The sequence below is a fragment of the Porites lutea genome, chromosome 12, assembly GCF_958299795.1.
Source record: "Porites lutea chromosome 12, jaPorLute2.1, whole genome shotgun sequence".
Classification (NCBI taxonomy): Eukaryota; Metazoa; Cnidaria; class Anthozoa; order Scleractinia; family Poritidae; genus Porites; species Porites lutea.
The window spans coordinates 18,225,238-18,248,289 of NC_133212.1; the positions used below are offsets into that span (position 1 = coordinate 18,225,238).

A 23,052-nucleotide genomic window follows, 5' to 3' on the forward strand; every position below is an offset into this window, starting at 1 on the left:
TGGAATTTGAGGGTAATTAAGCCAAGAACAAAGTGAGGACGCAAAAACAGTGTTGCCTTTAGGAAAGAAGTCTCAGCGTTACAAGAAGCAAACCATCAGCATCGGGTTTGGTTATAAAGAGCTGAGGGAATTATATCGAACACCTCTGGACAACTACATTGCAAAATGATACGCATTGTTGTGAACTTGTGCCTCACTTTCTGTTTCCTTGTGGAAGAATCGTCCGGAGCGCCGAACTTCACACGGCTGCCAGGTAATCGATAGATAACTTGCACTTAGACTAATTTAACGGACCCATACGCCGTGCATGGAATTATTTACACTAGATGACAGTAAAATGGAAACGCAAATGGAAGCTCTCATTTGGAAACGAATTATTTATGGATAGCTTCGGTACTGAAGTCCCGAGTTAATTACATACTGACTTGTTTTATGTAGTGACAAATTCCTGTCTTTGTGTAACACACTAGTTAATGCATTAAAGTGGAAGTTAATTGTCGCAGGTGAAAGAGATAGTCTTCGCTAGTCGTCCTAGTCGGTAAAAAGGTAACGGTAAAGCAAGCATATTTTACGTTGATGGTCTTGACAGTTATTCAACTGATAAACTTGAGGTCCACGATGCGCTCAGTTTACCCCCTCTCTCCATTAATGCTAAGGGTATTTAAAGCTAGTTAAAGCTTCAAAAAAGGGAGAGAGGTTCAAAAAAGGGTGTCTTGTCGATGTGATGATATTAGGACCTCGTGCACCGAAGGCAGCTGACACTAAGCAACTGCGCCATATCCTTGAGCCGGAGCTAATAAAACTTGCACTCCCCTGGGTTGCCAACGATAACTAGGCCTGCAGGAGTAGGCAAACTTGTTCTTCAGGTTAGGTGGTCTTAGATTTATTTAGCAGATATAGTTTTTCCTATGTGAGGTGTACAATCTTCAGAGATCTACAGTGCTCTAACGGTCATACACTTCCGCTTATCCGAGACAGCCAGCTCCCGATCTGCGAATTCATGCCTGTTTTCGAATCCCTACGGAATATTGGCAGAGAAGAGATAGAATTGTTGTTTCAAGTAAAGATTCGAGCTTTAAGGCACAGTTTGTTTCTTTCAAGGGGTTCTTAAAGTACCAAAAGTGTTCTTTCTGTCTTAAACATTTTGATACGTTGCTCTCGCGCTTGCTGTCACGCGTTCGTCACGGACATCACACGAATAACAATAGAATAGGCCATTTTCTAGTTCCCCCTGGCCTCTGTTTCAAAATGAGGGTAGGTGCTCAGCCCTTGATATGGAAATCATTTTTCATTCTCATGCAAATAAAACTCATTTTCACAAGAAAGTTCGTGCACCTAGCCTCATTTTGAAAGTGAGGGTTTTTGGAACTCGGAAGTGGTCTATTCAGTTTATTGAACGAAAGTGAAAGGTTAAGACCCAGGTAAATCCCTTGACGATCGCAAAGTTTTCGGCGGCGCCTTCTTCTTTAGGTACAATGGCTGGAGTTTTCGAGTTTTGGTAATTTTAGCTGACTTAGAGTTCGTATGGGTGATCAATATGATTGCCTTCCACGAACTGTTTTTTTGGCACCAGTGTAGTCTTCATCTCTTAACTTCAAGTTTTATGTTACAGTCACAGCAGGACCCAGTTTAGTGTCTAAAGGTGCTGTGCAGATCGAAAGTATTGTACAGGGGCACCCAACAACTGTTTTCTGTAAAATATCTGTTCAGAGAAGCAAATATTGCCTAGAATTTTCTTTTACTTGAGGACGGCTAAAAACTTCGAGATGACCGTTCTATTTATGTCAATTTTCCGGGCTCATCTAATAAATCCCCTACGATTTTCTGAAGTTTTTTCATTCCCAGGTTAGGCGATTTTTCGTTGAAAAAAGGAAACAAAATTTTCGGTTAAAAAAATGTGATGGAGAGACGAGGAATCAAAAAAATTCTCACTTTCGTGATACGTTAAATGCATTTAAAACTTTCGGGAAAATAATACTGAAGCCCTGGTAATTTCGAAAAGCTCAAGTTCCCCTAGGATGCCGACCGAACAGATACAAATTTCATAGCGCCGCTTAGAATGGATAGCCTAAAGAGTGTTTTCGATGTGTGCAGGAGGAAACCGTCTTTCGGTGCCCTGACTGCAATTGTAGCAAGATCGATGGGTCAAAATTTGTATTCAGCCACAAAAGGACATAAAGCAATATATTTACGTAGATGTTAATTTACTAAAGCGCAGTGTTGTTACATCATCGTGATATGCCACTGCATGGTTCTAATGCTTCAAGATAAATATGATAATCATCATCATCATCGTCATCATCATCAACATCATCATCATCATCGGAATAACCACAACCGCGCAACGATTAAAATCTGTATAAAATTTCCAATTAGTGGGGCTCAAAAACAATTCTCTTTTCCGCCACACATGCCTCTAGGATATCTCACATAAGAGGTTCCCGCACACCCAGTTTGTACGTCATAATGGAATAATCCTGTTAACAACAACAACATAAGCTTTATTGCATGACTATAACTATGTAGTTACAGTATTGCAAAAGCTTTAACATAAAAACAAACAAACAAACAAACAAACAAATCATAACAATGATAATGCAATGCAATGATTACTATAGTCAATAATCCTGTTAATTCTATTAAACCCAGAGGGGAGGAAAGTTCCTATTCAGTGCCTGTAAATTGATTAAAAAACAAAAACTTGCTGATAACTTTAAACGTTGCTTAGTAAAGTTATCTCGGTCTCGTCTCGGTCTAACTTGAATTCGCGGGTAAATTGCTTATTTCCCATTACAAATACGACAAGCTTATATCATGTACCTTTCTGTGCCAGGAATCTTTTTTTTTACTGAATTTATGCATTCTGGCTTACAGGTGACCCCTGGGTAGAAGACCAAAAAAATGGGAGTCCACTAGTTTTGGCCTCATGTCAGGCGCTATCGCCACCTTTCTTCAAGCAACCTTCTTGGAAGCTACCATGCAGAAAGGGTCAATGTCGATGCGCAGATGCTCCACCCCCACCGTGTACCTCTATGGGGAAGCATTGTGATGGTCACACCGACTGTATCAATGGGGACGATGAACCTTTCTCTTGCAGTGAGTATATGATAGAATGTTACACGGAAACTATTCCAATCTCATAGCAACAATGGCTAAAAAGCAAAATTTTTTGATGTGAGAAATACAGTCGACTCCGGATAATTCGAACCTTCAAGGGAAATAGAGATCGAGTTATCGAGGGTAAAATTATATGGAAAATGATCTGAAGGGAAATGAAAATTACTTCGAGTTAACGGAAGGTTCGAGCTATAGAGGGTTCGAGTCACAGGGAGTCGACTGTATAAATATTCACAGGGAGCAGAGGAATTAAGTTCATACTTAGTAAATTAACCTCTTCCGACGGCTGGTATATTGATGATTGTCGAAAATAGAGCGCTATGATTGGCTAGGAACTTCGCTTCATCCCGCTATAATCACCGCGCGGTGATTATAGCAATGAAGGCTAGCAGTTTTTCAAAATGGCGGCCAGATTTGTTGATGTTTCGGGGTCGGAAATTGATCAATAATTTTATTTTCTTGAATAATCATCAATGTAATTATATTGAAACAATTAGTCACCTCAGGCGACTAATTGTTAAATAATCCCCGCGGCTGAGAGATTGTCCCAAAAATAAACATTTCGCTTCGAAGGCAAATGTTAAATTTTGAGGACAATCTCTCAACAACAGCAACAACATAAGCTTTATTTGCATGACTATAATTATGTAGTTACAGTATTGCAAAAGCTTTAACATAAAGTTACAATTTATAACAATGATAATGCAATGCAATGATTACTACAGTTAATCAAGTGTCATCAGCATGATTTGATAACAAATTAGTACGTAAATCATTACATAATGAGACAAATTTCAACAAATGTGAATTTACGGAAAAATTCTGTGGATTCTTCAATTTAATTATTAATTCTGTGTAAGATAGCTAATTAAAGTCGATTGATTGTAGAATTTCTCCCTTGGGATTGAATATTTTGGACAATGGAAGGGAAAATGAAATTCGTCTTCTCAGCCAAGGGCATTATCCTCCGATATACCAGCCAGCCAGAAAGGGTTTATATTTATTTTATAATCCTCTGATTAATTTTTTCATCTGTAACATGTTGGGAGAAAGAAAAACAAAAAACAAGATGTAAGCGCGTGCGAATGACGCAAACAAGAACATTGATTGGTTGTTTTTTTTTTTAATTGAAACTGTGATTGGACCAGCGGCGCTTTCCATTATACCGGATCGACCGGTCCGAGACCACTCGGACTAACCATGGGAAAACGGAAAGCATCCGAACCAAAAGTCCGACCGAATTGATTGTTGGGTAATGTATGACTTCCCAAATTCGCCTTCGACTTCACGTAGCTTGCAATGAGTAAACGGACGTGTTTGTCCTCCCATCTTTCCAGGGCTTTGGTCGAACTAGTGGAGGTTGTTGGAATGAGCTGTGGATTTTTTCTTCCAGACTGTCAAAAGCCGTAAGGGCTAGGGTCACATGCTGCTAAGAGAAAAACGCGGGAAAACATCGTCAAAATGCGGAGAAGCCAGTAAAATATTTGTCTTTAAAAACTGATGAAAACCAGAAGAAAAAACAAATTAAGATGCACTGCTATACCTGAGCCTTGTGTGCAAGTGTTCATAAGGAGAAAGTTTAGGTCTTGCATCTGAAGCTTACACACACTGCACTCGTAAACACTTACATCTGAACCATCCGCCATTTCGACTGTGGTGACAAGCTGGAGCGGGACTGGAAACGAAAATTTCTGAAAACGGAACCGCAATTTTCGATTGGACTGGACCGATCGGTCAAAGAGGACCACCTCTGCAGGTGGACCACTTTGACAGGACAAATTTCCACCTGGTCCGAACCGTTCCATTTCCGTTTGGACCGAAAATTTCCAGGAAATTTTGGCACGGGAAAGCACCCCAGGGCTTGACAGGCTGTCATGTCAAATAAACTCTCGCAACGCCCAGTAGATCAAAACAAGAAAGCAACGGTTTTTTATATATATTTTACCGACAGCGCTGTTTGAAAACTACTCAAAAAACCGTTTCTTATGGATAAGTAAACAGAATCCAACCATATCACTAACTGCCGCTGCAAAGGCTAGAAAAGTAATTACAACTATGAAACACAGAAACTGAAAAACCTGGAGCATTTGAAGGATTAAGTTTTATATTAGTAGCTATTAGTGGGCTGTTCACCTGGATTTGTTGCTGTGGATGCATGGTAGAAGCTGAGGACGTCATTGAAAGAAAAGGTAGAAGAAATAATGAGCCCCATTTGTAAGAATTGGTTGAACATTTACTGACCGGATTTTATTTGAGTTAAACTTGTAAATCGCCTGATAATCGAAGGTGACTCGCACTTCAGTTGGTTGCGCACTATACGACTCGATCAATTTATCGCCTTCATGGCCCCCTACACTTTTTCTCTCTTTTCTCCAGGCAGTAACAAAAAGGCTTATTTTCGTTAACACTTTGAAGTATTATTATCCATAGCTGACAGCTATGACCGCGTAAAAAACTGTATTTAAGTTTCTGTTCAAGTGCATAAATATTAAGCTCAATTCGTAATTTTTGCTCATCTTCGATTCATAGCTTATTTCATTGATTTCTCGTTATTTTCCGGGACTGTAAGTTGCGAACAGCTCACTGAAATTTTAGAGAAACTGGATTATACAAAACAAGTTTGTTTTTTAGTGCTTTCATTTTAAATTATAAAAAAGAAAATAAAAACTGAAACATGACTCACTTTTTTCACTTTGTGTCATGCTTTCTTGCCAATGAAAAATCGTAGGGCAAATATCGACACCGATGGGGCCGTATTGCTTGATACCCGCCCTCCGATTTGGTACCACACGACCCAAAATAGTCAATAAAATCGCGCGAAAATTAATCAGTGGATTATAAATAACAATTATTCACCGAAGTGGAGGTAGCTAGTGGGATACACTAGCCACCGACACTGAGGTGAGTAATTGTTTTAGTTTATACTAAGACAGTGAGATAATTGAGCACAAAAATAATGATTTTTAACTCGCTTACTGTTGCCAAGGATGATAATTTTGGCGCGTAATGATCGAACCGGCGGCCGTCGCGTTTTCTTGCCGGCAAATAAAACTTTTGTCATCCCTCTTTCAATGAAAAAAATGTTTCAAGGGAATTTTTTGGTGATGTATTCTTCAAGCGCGAAATTACTTGTTTCTTACCACTGACCAACAACGCGATCAGAGAACCCTGTCCTATTAACCTGCGAGTAGGAGGCAGCCAGGTCCCGATCGCTGCGCTCATGCCTGTTTTCAAATCCCTTCGAGATATTATAGGCAGGGAAAAGATAGAATTGTTGTTAATGATTCGAGCTGTAAGGCACATTTTGTTTCTTTCAAGGGGATCTAAAAGTGTTCTCTCTGTCTTTCAAATTCGATTCAAATCCGTTTAAATGTTCAAAACATTTTGATACGTTCCTGTCAAGCATGCTGTCACGCGTTTGTCACGGACATGACACGAATAACAATAAAATTCAGTGAAGGGTTTAGACCCAGGTAAATCCCTTGATGGTCGCAACTTTTCGGCGACGCCTTCTTTTTTACGTACAATGGCCGAAGTTTTCGAGTTTTGGTAATTTTAGCTGATTTAGTGTTGGTATGGGAGTATGACTGTTTCAACGACGTAACAATCTGAAATCGCAACGATGCTGCAACGCTGTGTTGCGTTAAAAATCGTCGTTGCGAATCGTCTCGTGTGGTGGTGTGCAGATTGAAACTACTGTACAGGGATACGCAAAGACTGTTTTCTATAAAATATCTGCTCGGAGAAGCAAATATTGCTCAGAATTTTCTTTTACTTGGGGACGTCTAAAAAATTCTAGACGACCGTTCTATTCATATACAATTTTCCGGGTTCTTCTAAATATACAATTTTCCGGGCTCTTCTGATAAATCCCTTATGATTTTCTCGTGACGTTTAATTTTTCACATTTCATTCCCAGGTTAGGCTATTTTTCGTTGAAACAAGGAAACCTAAAATTTTCGGATTAAAAATGTGATGGAGAGAGGAATCAGAAAAAATTCTCACTTTCGTGATACGTTAAATTGCATATAAAATTTTCCGGAATATAATAATGCAGCCCTTGTAATTTCGAAAAGGTTCAAGTTCCCCTAGGATGTCGACCGAACAGATACAAATTTCATAGCGCCGCTTAGAATGCATTTCTAGATATTATATAAAAGTGCTCTGGATAGCCTAAAAAGTGTTTTCAATGTGTGCATCAGGCCGTTGTTGGGTGCCCTGACTGCAACTGTAGCACGATTGATGGGTCAAAATTTGTCAGATTCAGCCACAAAAGGACATTAAGTAATATATTTACGTAGATATTTTAATTTACTAAAGCGCAGTAATGTTACATCATCGAGATATGCCGCTGCATAGTTCTAATACTTCAAGATAAATATGATAATCATCATCATCATCGTCATCATCATCGTCATCATCATCATCGGCATAACCACAACCACACAACGGTTAAAATCTGTATTAAATTTACGATGAGTGGGGCTCAAAAACAATTCTCTTTGTCGCCGCACATGCCTCTGAATATCTTACATAAGAGGGTCCCGCACAGTCAGTTTGTAGGTCATAATGGAATAATCCTGTTACTTTTATTAAACCCAGAGGTGAGGAAAGTTCCTATTTGGTGTCTGTAAATTGTGTAAAAAAACAAAACTTGATGACAACTTTAAACGTTGCTTAGTAAAGTCATCTGGGTCTCGTCTCAGTCTAACTTGAATTCGCGGGTAAATGGCTTATTTCCCTATTGCAAATACAAGCTTGTATCATTTACTTTTTTGTCCCAGGCATCTTTTTTTTTTACTGAATTTGTGCATTCTGGCTTACAGGTGACCCCTGGGTAGAAGACCAAGAAAACGGGAGTCTTCCAGTTTTGGCCTCATGTCAGGAGCTATCGCCACCTTCTTGGCAGCTTGTCAATTCCTTGGCAGATGCTCCACCGCGTGTATGGGTAGGCCTTCACTTACCGTCTCTATCAAGGGGGAAGATAAAACTTTCTCTTGCAGTGAGAGTATACCAGTACATACCAGTACCAGTTTTGGCCTCATATCAGAAGCTATCGCCACGTTGGCAGCGAGTCAATTCCTTGGCAGATGCTCCACCGCTTGTATGGAGAAGCCTTCATTTAACGTCTCTATCATGGGGGAAGATACAACTTTCTCTTGCAGCGGAAGTATACCTGTACCAACACATATCACTTTTGCCCTCAAGTGTGACGACATGTTCATTTTCTGAGCAGTCAGTCAATTCCTCGGCAGATGCTCCACCGCGTGCTCTGTCAAAGTCTTTTGTAGTGAGTATATGATAGAAACCATTCCAGTCTAAAACACAATAGCTAAAACGCAAAATTTTCTGATGTGAGAAATATAAATATTCACAGGGAGCAGAGGAATTAAGTTGCACAGAGGAATATATAAATAAAGTCGTATCTCTTTTAAAAACGTAATATTGTCATACCTCTTTCAATGAAAAAAGAAATTCGCTCTTTTCGTTTTAAACAAAGCGTCAAATTTTGTTTAAGCAAAGTCTCCCTCCGATGTTTCAAGGGAATTTTTTGTGATGTATTCTTCAAACGCGAAATTACTTTACGGCATCTCCTTTAAAACGTAATATTGTCAACCCTCTTTCTTAGATATTATTTTATTTTCTTATTAAGGTAAACACTACAAGACCATCCTTCCGTATTGAACCGTTTTTGGAAAAGGAATCCCGGGTCGAAAGAACTTTATATGTAAACACGTGGCTGTTAATTCTCATTTTGCTGCTACTCGCGTTAGTGCTGGGAAAACGTGTTTTTAAGAAGGTCTCCTCCTCGTGGTTAAAAGTAACACACCCTAAGGACGTACAAGGGACAAGGGCAGAGGATCAAGAGCGTACAGGTGGAATAGAGGAGGACTTTACTACCGACAACACGGACATCATGCATGAAAGCGCTTTGCTATTGAACTATGATAACGAGTCACCTGAGCTGAATCAGCAAGTCTGCACTGCTGAGACGAAAGGAGCATGCGTACACAGAGGGGATTTGCCGTTTCAAGTAAGACAGGCAAAACATTTTTTATCTCTAACAGAAGACCTACGACAGTTATTTACTTGGTAAAGTTCTTTCTAATAAGGTATAATTGATGAAATGCAAGTTGCTTAATCATAGAATGTACAAGATAGAATTATTTACTCAGAAAAAGATTGAAAAGGTTGGATTTTTCTACGTTTTGAGATTAAAAGAAAAAAGATCAACCTGGCTAATTTCTTACATTTCTTACGATTCTATTTGTCCGCAGCATCTAAGTTCGCGAAAATTTGATTTCATAATTTTCATTTATGATCGTCCGATGAAAAAAGGAACGTTAACTGATGTTGTGATTCAAACTGTATTATACCAGGGGTGTAGCGTCCTTTACGCAAATACACCCGTGCGTACTTGAGAAATTGGTGGGATTTTTTTGAAAAGATTTTCTGTCGATCCCCCAGGAGGACTGGGGAAATTCATTGAAACGCATTTGTCGCCACAAAGAATCGATCCTGATTGATTATAATTCCTATAAAGATTTATCTGGAAAGTTTTCCCATTCAAATTAAAGCTATTCATTTTTAGTTTTCTCTCTCTCTTTAAATGTCGCTCAAGAGGGAAATCGTGGAATAGACCATGCCGACCATAATCGAGATATAAAGCTGAAGCAAACCATTAGGTACACGTATGGCGCCGCATCAACAAGAATTTTGTAGGAAATTCAACAGAGGTGGAATAGTTTTCAATGAAAAGAATTAGAGATAATCAGAACAACTGAAAATAAATAAATACTAAATAATAAAACCGTTACTATAATTGTCTGTTCCATGAGGCGATTTTATGGTCGAAATAAAGGAAAAACACAAAAGTCAGCAAAGAACTAAGCTTGTAGAAAATTTACACAATCACACACACGCCGAAATTCTTCCCACCGATGCTTTTAAAGTCCAAATTTTTGCACTTTAAGTGGTCATTTTTCTTGAGCTACAGTAGAGCTTATCTTTTATTCCAAACATTTAGCAATTGAACGAAACATCTTATTTGAATTTCTTGTGAAGTGCATTCGGCGCTTTGGAAGTTTATTTGGGGGAGACGCTTTGTGCTTCAAAACTTTCTGGTTGCAGTACCGGCTCAAGAAAAACGTTTTAAAAGCTTCTTTTAATATCACGTTCTATCGTAAACAGGACTGTAATTTGCCAATCGAAGTAACTATTAAATAAAGAATAGCAAAAAACGTTTATATTTTGTTACGAATATGGATCCGTGTGCGTACTTGCCAAAATGGCCACGCTACGCCCCTGATTACGTCTTTGTTTTTTGTTTTCAACCGGTTAATTGTTCAATATGGCACGTTCTGATGTTCAATCGACCAAAAATTAGTAAAAAGAAGATCGATTTCTACAATTCTACCATAGCCTAATCCTGCGTTGCTATTGGCTGTTTTCTATATCTATCCGCACATTTAATGTAAGTACAAAAAAATCGATAAAGTTCTTGTTCTTTGGTTTAACTGATTATGGACCCAAAAGATGCTCACACATTTATATCTTTACTTATTCCATCATTCAAATGAATCAGCCAATGAACACCTTTCTTATTTTACAATGCGCCAATCAAAACTATGACATCATCGGTCCAGCAATAGCTAAAACCGTCAAAGTGCATGTTGTGTACTAAACACAAACTATCAACGAGGAGACGTGCCCATTCATGAACTCATCCGCGTTAATACAATGATTCCCTCAAAAGTTTATGTTATAAAATCAAGAAATAAAACAGGACTACTCGGTCCGTACTAGACTACTAACATAAACTCTTAAAGTCTTTCGCTGAAGCGTTTGCGCGGATTTCTAACACGTTCACCATCATGTCGCTTATTATTTATATACGATTTTAGCTTTTTCTTATTTAGATTAATTTGCAATGTCAATCTTCTTTGAAGTAACTCTCTAAAATGCTAGCTCTTACTCATATAAGTGTCTTCAAAAATTGTCATTACTTTTAAATCAGCAATTTGGCTCATTTGAGGCTATGAAGCGTAATTGATACCGTCGTCCTAAAACCATGCATGATGTATTATTTGTCTCCTTTACAACTTATGATACCAATGATTATGCATATTTTTTCAGGTTCAGGGAGACTTAGTGGTTTATATGAATATGGACACAGTGAACATGAATACGATGAGCATGAATATGAATACTACCAACAACGTTGAGCTTCAGCAAAATGGCGGAGTGACGGTTGTAGGGGACAAAACGAACATTAATTACCATCAACCTCCTCAGTAGTAGACTGTTACATAAGCTTTTTGGTTAAGTTGAAACCATGAAGACGGATTGTGTTTACAGTTTTTATTTGTACTACTTTCACTTGCAACACCAACGTTAGTTTTGTGTTATATTCTACACAGCGCTGGACTCTATCCTTAAAGGCTTCGTTTAGACTAGGTATCCTCTCATCCGGGACCTTATTACTCAGATACCCAAGTGCTCACCAAAGTGCCCAATGGCACGGAAAGCTAGCCTCCCCGCAGACGTCCTTTGCGTGACAAACGAACCCCAAAGGACGTCTGCGGGGAGGCTAACGGAAAGCTGGATAACTGGATATTTCTCAACCGTTAGCCTTCTTAGCCACATCTTTCGCTTCTGTGTGAGTTTCTCAGATGAACAATGATTTTGTACTATCACAGCGAGTTTTATTCTTGCATTTTTCTCAAATACAGTTGTAGAAGCTCGAATTAGCGAGGTTTCGGCTTAATGGGGTCGATTGCAAAATTTAATTTGCCACATTAAGAATTGATAGTTACTGATTTTTCAGCACTTCAGTTTGAAGTGCAGTGCAAGTTTCACTTAATTAATCAGAAACGTTACCATTATTATACATTTTTTTAATGATAAAATGTGATCTGTTTGTTGCACCAGTTAAATTCAAATCGAGGTAGTTTTGGCTAGTGTTAGTTTCAATGTTTTTACAGTTTACAAGAAAGAAGAGCTAATGGCATGGCATCCGAGTGGAGTTACAAGAACCAGAATTATTCGAGTTATCGTAGTAAATTTCAGTGAATTTCTGATCAGGAGAAACTACAGGGAAAATGAAATTTAGTTCGTGTTATCCGAGTTCGAGTTATCGGGGTTCTACGACAGTATGTACATTTGGAGTATACTAAGAAAGCATCACCAATGGACTCGTAATGTCTCTGTGTCATTTATTCATATATATAAAACCGTTCCAAAATCTAGATGGATTGTGAAAGATTATACCTGCCGGATCAATGCCACTAGGACGGAGGCTGGAATATTAAATAAGTTTAAGGATGTATAGCGGACAAGAGTGTACTAAAGATTCAGAAGATTCTTAAGTGGCAGTAGCCTAGAGCGCCAATTGACTGGCATGGCCCCTATTAGGCCCGAGTTAAGCGTCGCAGCATGTGCCATATTCAATACTATTGGGAAAAGTCTATCCGGCGTTCTCGCCGCGGCATTAGCATTAGATTCGGCACATCTAAATACGACGTTTGAACCAGGCCTCACACAGGCTGATCGTCGTTGTAATTGTGCGTTGAAGTGTTTTAGTCCAGTTTTACCTACACTGTAGTATCATCGATAAGAACGTAAATCGAAGCTGTTATATATTTAGAACTGGTTTAGTTTTTTATATTTAACCGTACTTTATAATAACGTATTCTAGAGTGGCAGGCTGATAGCAGGAGCCCATTACCCGGAGTGAGCAGCTGTTTTGTACTTGGGACACGGCGTTTTCACCGTACTTTTTTTAAAACAACCTTGTTCCCAGGGTTCTCTGCTACCCGTCCCTAGTGAGCGAGAGAGACCCGTAGGGACGGGTAGGAGAGAACCCTGGGGCCGAGGTTGTTCTTTTAATTCCAACAAATCAATTAGCAAATCCAACAAGCCCCCAAATTTTATTATTTACCTTTTAAATGACGAGTGTTTAGTTTTCCTTTTTGATATATAATACTTGGATAGACCAAACGTAGATTTTATTTTCGAGGGGGGGAGTGGGGGGGGGGGGGGGACGGGGAAGTGCTCTACAAAAAATCGGGTAAGTTAAAATGCCGAGACATACCGTAGGTCTAGTTTGGGAGTTGCTTGCTGCAAGTTAGGCCTCCTGCTGATAGTATTTTTACCATTAACAGTAGTAAGAACAGAATAGTCAAGAGAGTTTATACTGAAGTAGTTTTCTTATTTTTTGGTTATTTTTTATTGTCCTTTTTATTTTTTCAATTAGTGCAAATAAATTGAAGTATTTTTAACGGTACACTTTTATCAATTGACGTTTCGGTTTGACATCACATGACGTAGTTTCCCAGTGAAACCCAAACCACCCCCACCCGGACCCATGCCCCAACCTTTTGTGGAGCCCGCGGTAACACCCGCTGACCAACATGGCGTCTTGCACAGCAGCTAAAAAACGAGCATCTCGACAGAAAGCTGCAAATGATGTGGTTCAAACTGCTCCGATTTGCAAACTTCCTGAGAATATTATGCTACAAGTGTTCAATTACCTTAATGTAAAGACACTCGGTGCTTTATCGACTGTTTGTCGGCGATGGACTTGTATCATCTTGTTTGTGTTCGCTCGTTGTGGAAATACGTTGATCTACGCTTGTGGCCACTCTCGCTACGGACTTTGAAGAAAATTGTAAGGAATCGCTTGTCAGATTCAGTTCTGGAGCTGCTTATCAAAGGCTTCACTGGGACCACCAAAAAGGGCAAAAACATTTCACCATCTTTGCTTGAGGAGATCAAGACGAAATGTCCAAGTTTAGAAACTCCGGGCATGTGTTACTGTGACATGAGAAATATTCCCGCTCAATGTTTGCCACGAAATTTAAAATCGTTACTTCTAGATCTTTCGGTGGTTCCGCTTGGTTGGTTTGAGGGATTGCAATGTGAGACGTTTTCCCAAATCTATTGCAGTTGAACCTAACATATTGCACTCAGGTTGAGAATTCAGATCTCTGTAGCATAACGAAGCTGAAAAAACTTGAACATTTTAAATTTCAGTTACTGTTATTGAGTTGGTGACGAAGGCATTGAACGTATCGCCCGAAATCTTAGTAATCTGAAAGTGCTTAATCTTTCAAATTGTCCGAAAATAACAGTACTCATTTAGGATTGCATCATATTGGACGACATCTCATTGGTCTAAAAAGGCTTAACCTGTTATCAAGTTGGAGAATAACTGATGCTGGTATTCTTTCACTGGTTTACAGTCTCACTGAACTGGAATATTTGAATCTGTCATCATGCAAGGAGGCGACTAATTCAGGGCTTACTGAGATCACTGACAAGTATAAAAAGCTGAAGTTGTTGGACGTAACAGGCTGTACTGCTATTACAGAAAGGAATGTGAGTAATGCTACATTACTTTTACAAATGTGCCTCTGTGTGATATTCAGTAGGTGTAGGAAAAGTTACATGTATGCACTGAATTTTTTTTCCCTTTAGAATTATCATTGAATATTGCTTGGGAGCTAAGTTTTGAATAGGCACAGTACAAAACTTCATTAGCAGACTTAAAATGAGCATGATTAGTTTTAAACAGTCTCTGTATAAAGCCCATTTCTCACTGCAACTCAAGTATAAGCATAAGTATATCATGGTTCAAACCAGCGACACAAAGCATAAGCATGAGCGTAAAAGAGACTTATGCGCTAGTAAGGATGGCCTTGACATAAGCATAAGCATAAACACAAGAATATCAAGACCCTGATTCTTCTTGTACTAATGCTTATGCTTATGGAATGACAGTTCTCACTAGCTCATAAGCTTCTTGTGCTCATCAGCGCATGCTTATGCTTGCATTGTGCAAAAACTCATGCTTATGCTTGTGCTTACACTCCCAGTGAGAGCCAGGCTTTAATAAGAGATTTCATTAGTCTGCACTATTTGTAAAACAACCACATTTGCCCTGGTCAATGTGAGCAGTTGGGGAGAGGAGATAAAAAAAAACACCACACCATCTACTTTGCAGACATTGAATTTGTTTGAACTAGTGAGTCTTACCAGACACTGTCTTTATTAGGGAAATTAGATGCCATCACATTTTAACACTACAGGGTTTCGTATGCACCTTGAAAATCCTTGAAAGTCCTTGAAAATTGCAGTCAGCACTGGAAAGACCTTGAATTTCAATGCTAACTAATAGTTTAGGGAGAACTGCAAAGGAAAAGGAGCAAACACAAAGAACTTCAGGATAAAAATAATTCTCCTGATGTGAAAGAGCTAAACAGAGATAGGCTCAAGGCTCTTTTTTCCACTGAATGGAGTCCTTGAAAAAGTGCGAAATGAAAAAAGTCAAAGTCCTTGAATTTTTTGTTCAAAAAAGGATATGAACCCTGACATTATTTCTGCTCACCAAAGCCTGTCAAAATAGTCTGTTCAATCTCAAGTTTTATAAAACGTAAACAAAGATTTACATTGCAATTGGCTTAAGTTAAGATGTGAAAAGCTCAGGTGAGAGATGAGCTCTGTGAAATTATATTGTTTTCAACAATGAACAAACATGAAAGCAGAACTCTATAATTATAATTGTTGGCAATTATAGCTAATTTTCACTTGGAAGATAATGGTTTGGCAATAACTCTACCCCTGTTAAGGAAAACACGCTGCCAAGTTCTCTCATTTGTTTTTTCTCCAAACAGTAGCTAAACGTATCTGCTTTGCAAATTACAGTTAATTGCTGTTGTACATGTGTAAAAAAAGTAAGAAAAGGGAGAAATTCTAGTAACGTATCACAATCTAAGTTATTAAAGCAATACAATACAATTGAAATTTCTTAACATGTCCCAAAATGGGCCAATTTTCAATGTTAATTTGCAGTCATCAAGATAAAACCTAATTACAATACTACTAAAAGTTATGAACATAAACTAAAATAAAAATAATTATGAACCTAAAAACATTACATAAGTCAAAGTATAGATGCCCAAGGCTGTGCTCTAAGGAAAATTGGAGGGAGCCCAGTGCTTTGAACCTGTAAAATTTAGGGTGCCCAGCATATGATTTGTATGAAAAAACTGAGATTTTCTACTTGCCCAAGGGCAAAAGTTAGGCGCCAGGGGCCACCGGGCTCTGCTAGAGCACAGCCCTGGATGCCCAAAGTTATCTGTGGGCATGTTGTTTAAAAAGATCAATGTTCATACTGTTCTTAGTGTCCTCTTTTAACTTATTCCATGATACTATTGCGTGAAAGAAAAATGATCTCTGGGCAGTCGAGGTTCTCCTAAATGTAGTGTCTAAGTGATTCTTCTGTCTGCTATTCTGACTGTCGATATTAAAACGCTTAACCAACATTGGCTCAAGGTGACTTGCAGCGAGGCCATTAAGAATTTTAAAAAACCATGATTACGTCACGAAGTTGTAACATTTTCTCTATTGGAAGCCATCTAAGTTCTCTAATGGTTGTAGAAATGTGATCATATTTTTTTCCCACTTAGTATCCTGGCTGCGAATCTCTGCAATAACTGCAGTTTCTGGATATTCTGTGTGTTGTTCCTGACCACACAGTGGAACAGTAAAATAATTTGCTGAACACTAAAGAATACAAAATGACTCACAGAACGTCTTTTGTAAATACATGTAGATGTCGGACACTATTGATTTGACAGATTTTGCCGAGTAGTGAAGATGATAGATGATTTACATGATGAAAATCGAAAAAAAGATAGGTTTCTGTCAAATATAACTGCTAAATCTTTGCAAAAGGGCGAAGGATATAGCTCTCTACCAAGGAAAGGGACGGTGATGTCGCTAAGTTTCCCAATTTGACGTATACGAGCGAAGCGCGCGAGAGCTCCACTTATAGAGGCCCCGGTTGCATGAAAAATTGGTGTGCTATAGGCCTCTTCGAAAAATACCATAATACATGTATTCTCAAATTGCCACTAGCGTAGAGCTAGTGTAGAGCTTCATGTGCTTCATGTCACCTATCTTTTGTTCGTTACAGGAACTGCCAGTGCCATTGCCAGTTTCTACAATAGAATTTAGAGTACGTATAGGAGGCTTGCACTTATTAAAGCCACCTTCCAACTCGTTGCCGACAAAAGTTATATTAAAAATATACTTTGGTCAACGTTTCCGAAACGTTCGCGCAAATACCCTGAGTATTTGAGGTTTACATGAGGTACTACCAAAACGACAATTTCGAGAATTTGCTATTTTTTGAAGTGGCCTATAAGCCCCAATGGTAGTTAAATCCAGTAGGCCATTTCCGAGTTCCAGAAATTCTCACTTTCAAAACGAGGCTGAGTGCGAAACCTTTGTTGAGAAAATGAGTTTTATTTGCGTGACAATAAAAAATTAATTTCGTAGCAATAGCTTCGCACTTAGCCTCGCTTTGAAACAGATACTTGAGGCAATTCGGAAATGGCGTATTTTCTTCTTGTGATATCAATCCTTAATCAATCAAGTCACGAGAATCAAAGATATGATTATCCAGGATTAATTTTCATGAAATTCTAACAAATTCCCCCACTACTTTTATAAGAAACGTATGTGGCAGGAAAGGAGAATTTCCGTTGTTAATATTGGAGGGTTTAATTTGCTGGTGCTAACACTACGTCACACCCGCACCTGCACCCACAAATTTGAAAACCTAACACGTGCTCAGTGGTTACGAGGCCATTTGTGTACAATGGCCCATTACTACAACCAGAGTTTATATCGGCGTCTTTAATTTCAAACCGTATTTAAATTTTGTCAAGCCATTAAGGTTTAAAATCTGAACAACAGCACTAGCTACTTTGCAGTCTAATCAAAACGGGAACCTCAGTGAAGTGTACAATGGCCCATTACTACAACCAGAGTTTATATCGGTGTCTTTAATTTCAGACCGTATTTAAATTTTGTCAAGCCATTAAGGTTTAAAATCTGAACAACAGCACTAGCTACTTTGCAGCCTAATCAAAACGGGAACCTCAGTGAAGTGTACAATGGCCCATTACTACAACCAGAGTTTATATCGGTGTCTTTAATTTCAAACCGTATTTAAATTTTGTCAAGCCATTAAGGTTTAAAATCTGAACAACAGCACTAGCTACTTTGCAGCCTAATCAAAACGGGAACCTCAGTGAAGTGTACAATGGCCCATTACTACAACCAGAGTTTATATCGGTGTCTTTAATTTCAAACCGTATTTAAATTTTGTCAAGCCATTAAGGTTTAAAATCTGAACAACAGCACTAGCTACTTTGCAGCCTAATCAAAACGGGAACCTCAGTGAAGTGTACAATGGCCCATTACTACAACCAGAGTTTATATCGGTGTCTTTAATTTCAAACCGTATTTAAATTTTGTCAAGCCATTAAGGTTTAAAATCTGAACAACAGCACTAGCTGCTTTGCAGCATAATCAAAACGGGAACCTCAGTGAAGTGTACAATGGCCCATTACTACAACCAGAGTTTATATCGGTGTCTTTAATTTCAAACCGTATTTAAATTTTGTCAAGCCATTAAGGTTTAAAATCTGAACAACAGCACTAGCTACTTTGCAGCATAATCAAAACGGGAACCTCAGTGAAGTGTACAATGCCCATTACTACAACCAGAGTTTATATCGGTGTCTTTAATTTCAAACCGTATTTAAATTTTGTCAAGCCATTAAGGTTTAAAATCTGAACAACAGCACTAGCTACTTTGCAGCATAATCAAAACGGGAACCTCAGTGAAGGTTCAGGTGGTCGTAGCAAATGCTTTTGCCCTCGCGTATGAAATATTCAGTTTTAGCTTGACTCTCTCTGCGAATAAAAAATTCAGCAGACTAAATTATAACTGAAAATAAAATATAGCGGGTAATGAGAGGGACGTTTTCTAAATTCTGAATTCATCATGCAGTGTTTGCTCTGATAAAATACTACAATACTCGTCACAAATCATTGAAACAGACTGAATTCGTTTCTCTCGAATTTTCTCGAAAATTTCTTATATTCATTCTTCACACGTTTGTTCTCCTCTCCTTCCCAATGTTGAGTTAGGCGTATTTTGGAGCACTGAGACGACTGTAATACCCAAATCAACATTGGGGAAGGGGAAACGCGCACATTTGTGTCAAGATTTTTGATGACTATTATAGCTTTGAAGCTATTTGGAACTGCCAACTAGCTGTCGACTCAACACAGGTCATTTGCGAATACCTTTCGTATCTCCTTCAAAGAGTCTTGTTGTTCATCCATTTATATAAATCTACTTTCCGTGATGCACATGCAAAACCAGTCTTCAGGTTGACAAAGAGGCTAAATGTAATGTAAAAACGGGCTATTCATGCAGTATCACCGTTTGATAGAAACTACAGTGATACTAACCGCCTTTATCTTATGTCTCGTTTCGATTTAGTCGTTATTACTTTTCCCTGTTATTTGTTTTGTTCGCTTCTCAGTAACGTTTTCAGTTCAAAGCCTCTGTGACAAGTCAAGTGACCTGGTGCTTTCGAATTTTAAATTGGGAGTATAACCTGTCTGAAGACAAGTCACTGAATTTGCTTCACGTGAGATGCTTTCGCCTTTTTCAACTAGTATTTTCATATTTTGCGTGACGTCATCATGACGACAGATTTTGAAATGAAATCAGGATATTATTCTATCTGTTAAACATCAAGCATTTCCATCCCACGTGTGTCTGCTTAGAACATAGATTTGTAGGTTTTAGGAAAGGGTGATGCCTGGCCTGAATTCCAGTGGCATACTCCACTCGAGGAGATGGCTAAAATTCAGGCTAGATAATGCCCTCTTGGTTTGATATTGTAGTAGTCACCACCGAATCGAAGTTGTGGGCCACTGCTGCCGACATTTCTCTCTCTCGAGAGAAGCGCTGGGGACGAAATTGTTCTTGAACATCTTAAGTTTTAAAACCTTTTTAAACACGGAAATAATGACTTGTGATAATAATTATAACAATAATAATAATAATAATAGACCTTGTTTAGTGAGGTTCACATGAGACAGGTTATAAAAACCTAAGAATAACAGAAATGTAAATATCAACGTTTAGGGCCTGTTTACATGGAGGTGGGGGACCCCAGGTAGGTGAGGTACCCCGCTTAGGTGGGGTAACCCGCCTGTCCTTATGATCTCTCATTTTAATTTGATCACGTTTGTATGATAGGTGGGGTGACCCGCCACATATTACCTCACCTATCTGGGGTCCCCCACCTCCATGTAAACAGGCCTTAAATATATTAGATAACCTGAGATAAACTACTATCAACAGATATAATAAAAGAAGAATCAGTGAATAAATCTCATATCATGCTTTTGTTTAATTAACGAATTTCAGTAGGTCTCTTTTAAGCGTCTTTGAAATCTTCAGGGGTTTTTTTCTGGATTGTTCTATTCCTTTATAGATCTAACCCAAATTTAATGAGCTACAAGGTTAATGTTTATTGCCTGGGAAATTCCCTTTTGTTTTGTTCAGATTCCGTAGGTCAGGCAATGATCAATAGCAGTATAGAGTGAATAATTTATCTTTACGAATTGGCCGAAATTCACGGTCCTAAAGCCGAAGAAAAGAGACAGAAGCTTAACAGTCTTCTGCCTCTTTTTGTTCTTTTTTCAATTCTTCAACAAGCTCCCAGCGAATGTTCACTCTTACATGAAACGATCAAGTTCGCATAAACTACATCGTATGGCACGCGTTACCTTTCATTTGTGCGTGGTTGTGATATCACTCATGTTTACAACTGCACCTCTGTTCGCCCAGCCAGGTAATAATTAGGCTAAAGTACTATTTAAAATGGCTTTCTTTACACTAGGCTGGCTGTTAAGTAAGACTTAAGAGCTGCTAAGTTTTACTTAACCAAAAATTCGTATGTGAAGGTCTAAGTAAAATCTCAAGTAACTTTACTTTGCATCAAGTATCTTTACTTTGCAAAGTCGGAAAGTTGAAGCGATTCAAGAAAGTTTCAAGCGACTTGAAAACCATCCTTAAAACCGACTTAGCTGACTTGCAGTTACTTGCGGTTTCTTGAGGTTTGAGAAAGGCGAAACACGTCAATTAATCGTAAGTATGTTGCGTGGGAAAATAACCTTAAGTTAACCTGAGGCAAAAAAGAATCGGTTGTGTGTGAAGCTTTATTTCACTTGAAGTAATTAAAATTTACTTGTCTTGAAATATTTCTTAGCTTATTTAGGCTCTAGTGTAAAGACTACCAATTGAAAGAGTCACTAGAAAGGTACATGCCGGTATCTTAGAGAAGCGTGTGCGTGATCGCCGCATTATTTCGGTCGAACACTTCATATGCATAATAATTAAAGTACCAATACATCAAATTTTCGTCCACTTAACTAAAAGCTCGTACTTCTCCGTAGAGCGTTTATGATTTTATTTGTTTCTTGTCACTTAATACTTAATGAGAAGATTTTTAATTGAAAAATAAAAGTTGCATCTATAATATGATAATTTTAAAATATTCAAATATGACGAAGGAATATTTGGGGTTTTTTTGTTGTTTTGAAATGATGCGAGCGATAAAAGCGACTGTTTTAATTTAATGTCACGCATCATTCTGAAACGTGTCATATTTTGGTACATAAATTTCCCTTGTTTTTATTTTTATTATTATTGTTTATTTTATAATTGTGCATATCTTGTCGTGAGAGACCTCTGCTAGCAAGGAAGCATATCTATCGCTTAAAACGGAAAGGAGTGCGAATTTCAGTGAAAAATACTGTCACGTATTGATTGTAAATCGCTTTATTTCTACAATATAATCAAATTACTCCGATAGGTTCAGAAAATGAAAGTGTAAAAAATGGATTACATAACCCTACACCAGAAGTCACGTATTGTCTATAGTGTCTTCAAAACATGTGGAGAAGACGTTCCTATTTTTCCTTTGCGGTCAAATTTCAGTTAGTATTACTGTGCACAAAATAACAACAGAAGGAAATAAGCGAAGTTGAAGTGCATGTCGATAAACTACCAAGCGTGAAAAACAAAACGGCAGCAATATGCCGCTGAAATTGCATCTACCCTAAGAAATATTTATCAGGATTCAATCAATACTGGAACGGTGCTTAGTAGATGGAAAAATGCAAACATGTGCGGCGTTTTTCAAACAAAGGAGAAAAATCTTGGCGATCTTTTATAATAAATGACGTTATCAAGACATCACTAATATTGTTAAAGATTATTAATGTGTTTGCAAACTTCTTGATTTTGTCAGACACCTTACTATTTAAGTATTCTTCGCTTTGAGGGGAAAACTTGATCGAATTTGGATTTTGTCAATAAATTCAACCATATGACGCCACAGTGACGTGAAATAACGTCATTGTGTCAATCAAGTTATGCCTAGATGCTGGAAATATGAGTGCTTTATTTCGTGTAATTTTTGTGGCCGTATTATGAGCGGTTTTGAAGTTATAGAGGGTGGGCTTGGGGGGGGCTCCAGAAGCCCACACCCCCGACGCAGAAAGCAAAAAAATAAGGCCGGTCTTAAAAAAAAAAGTAAAAGTGGCCAAAGAAAAGCAGCACTTTTCTGCCTCAAGAATTACATGCAACCAAACAGCCATTGTTTCAGACATGCTCAAAGAACTGAAGAAACAACAAGCAAACTGTGGAGATAAACATAGGGAAATATAAACGCAATTCTGGAAATGCGTTTATATTTCCTCATGTTTATCACCGCAGCTTGCTTTTTGTTTCTCCATAAGCTAAGATGGCCAAAAACAAGAGTTTTTACGATTTAGAATGGGATACTTTAGAGACAAAAAAAAAAGAAAAACAAATTAACTTTTATGTTCAAACTGAACCACAAACTCCTGGATATGAAAACAGAGGAATACTTAGTACCTAACAGTGAGACAAGAACGAGAAAATTCCTTCTCATTGAAGAATGGAATACCTAAAATTAGCAAAGACGTTTTTAAGTTTACTCCTTTTTTCCTTGAACCATCTCTTCCTTCAGT

The 23,052-nt window shown here is 38.3% G+C and overlaps 1 protein-coding gene and 1 pseudogene across 1 annotated transcript; both read left to right on the top strand.

Moving 5' to 3' along the window:
• Positions 1–8,061: 8,061 nt before the first annotated feature.
• Positions 8,062–11,641, top strand: LOC140953813 (uncharacterized). The gene is made up of 4 exons (XM_073403195.1): positions 8,062–8,065; positions 8,121–8,407; positions 8,771–9,151; positions 11,254–11,641. The coding sequence occupies exons 1-4, from the start codon at positions 8,062–8,064 to the stop codon at positions 11,413–11,415; spliced, it is 834 nt and encodes a 277-aa protein (XP_073259296.1). The 3' UTR covers positions 11,416–11,641.
• Positions 11,642–13,529: 1,888 nt separating this feature from the next.
• On the top strand, positions 13,530–14,762 carry LOC140922079 (F-box/LRR-repeat protein 12-like; annotated as a pseudogene).
• The last annotated feature ends 8,290 nt before the right edge of the window (positions 14,763–23,052 follow it).

What these genes read in the sequence shown, in the direction of transcription:
- LOC140953813 (XM_073403195.1), top strand. An exon ending in CTCTGTCAAAGTCTTTTGTA is followed by an intron (nt 8,408 to 8,770) that starts GTGAGTATATGA and finishes TTTCTTATTAAG; the next exon opens with GTAAACACTACAAGACCATC. An exon ending in GAGGGGATTTGCCGTTTCAA is followed by an intron (nt 9,152 to 11,253) that starts GTAAGACAGGCA and finishes ATATTTTTTCAG; the next exon opens with GTTCAGGGAGACTTAGTGGT.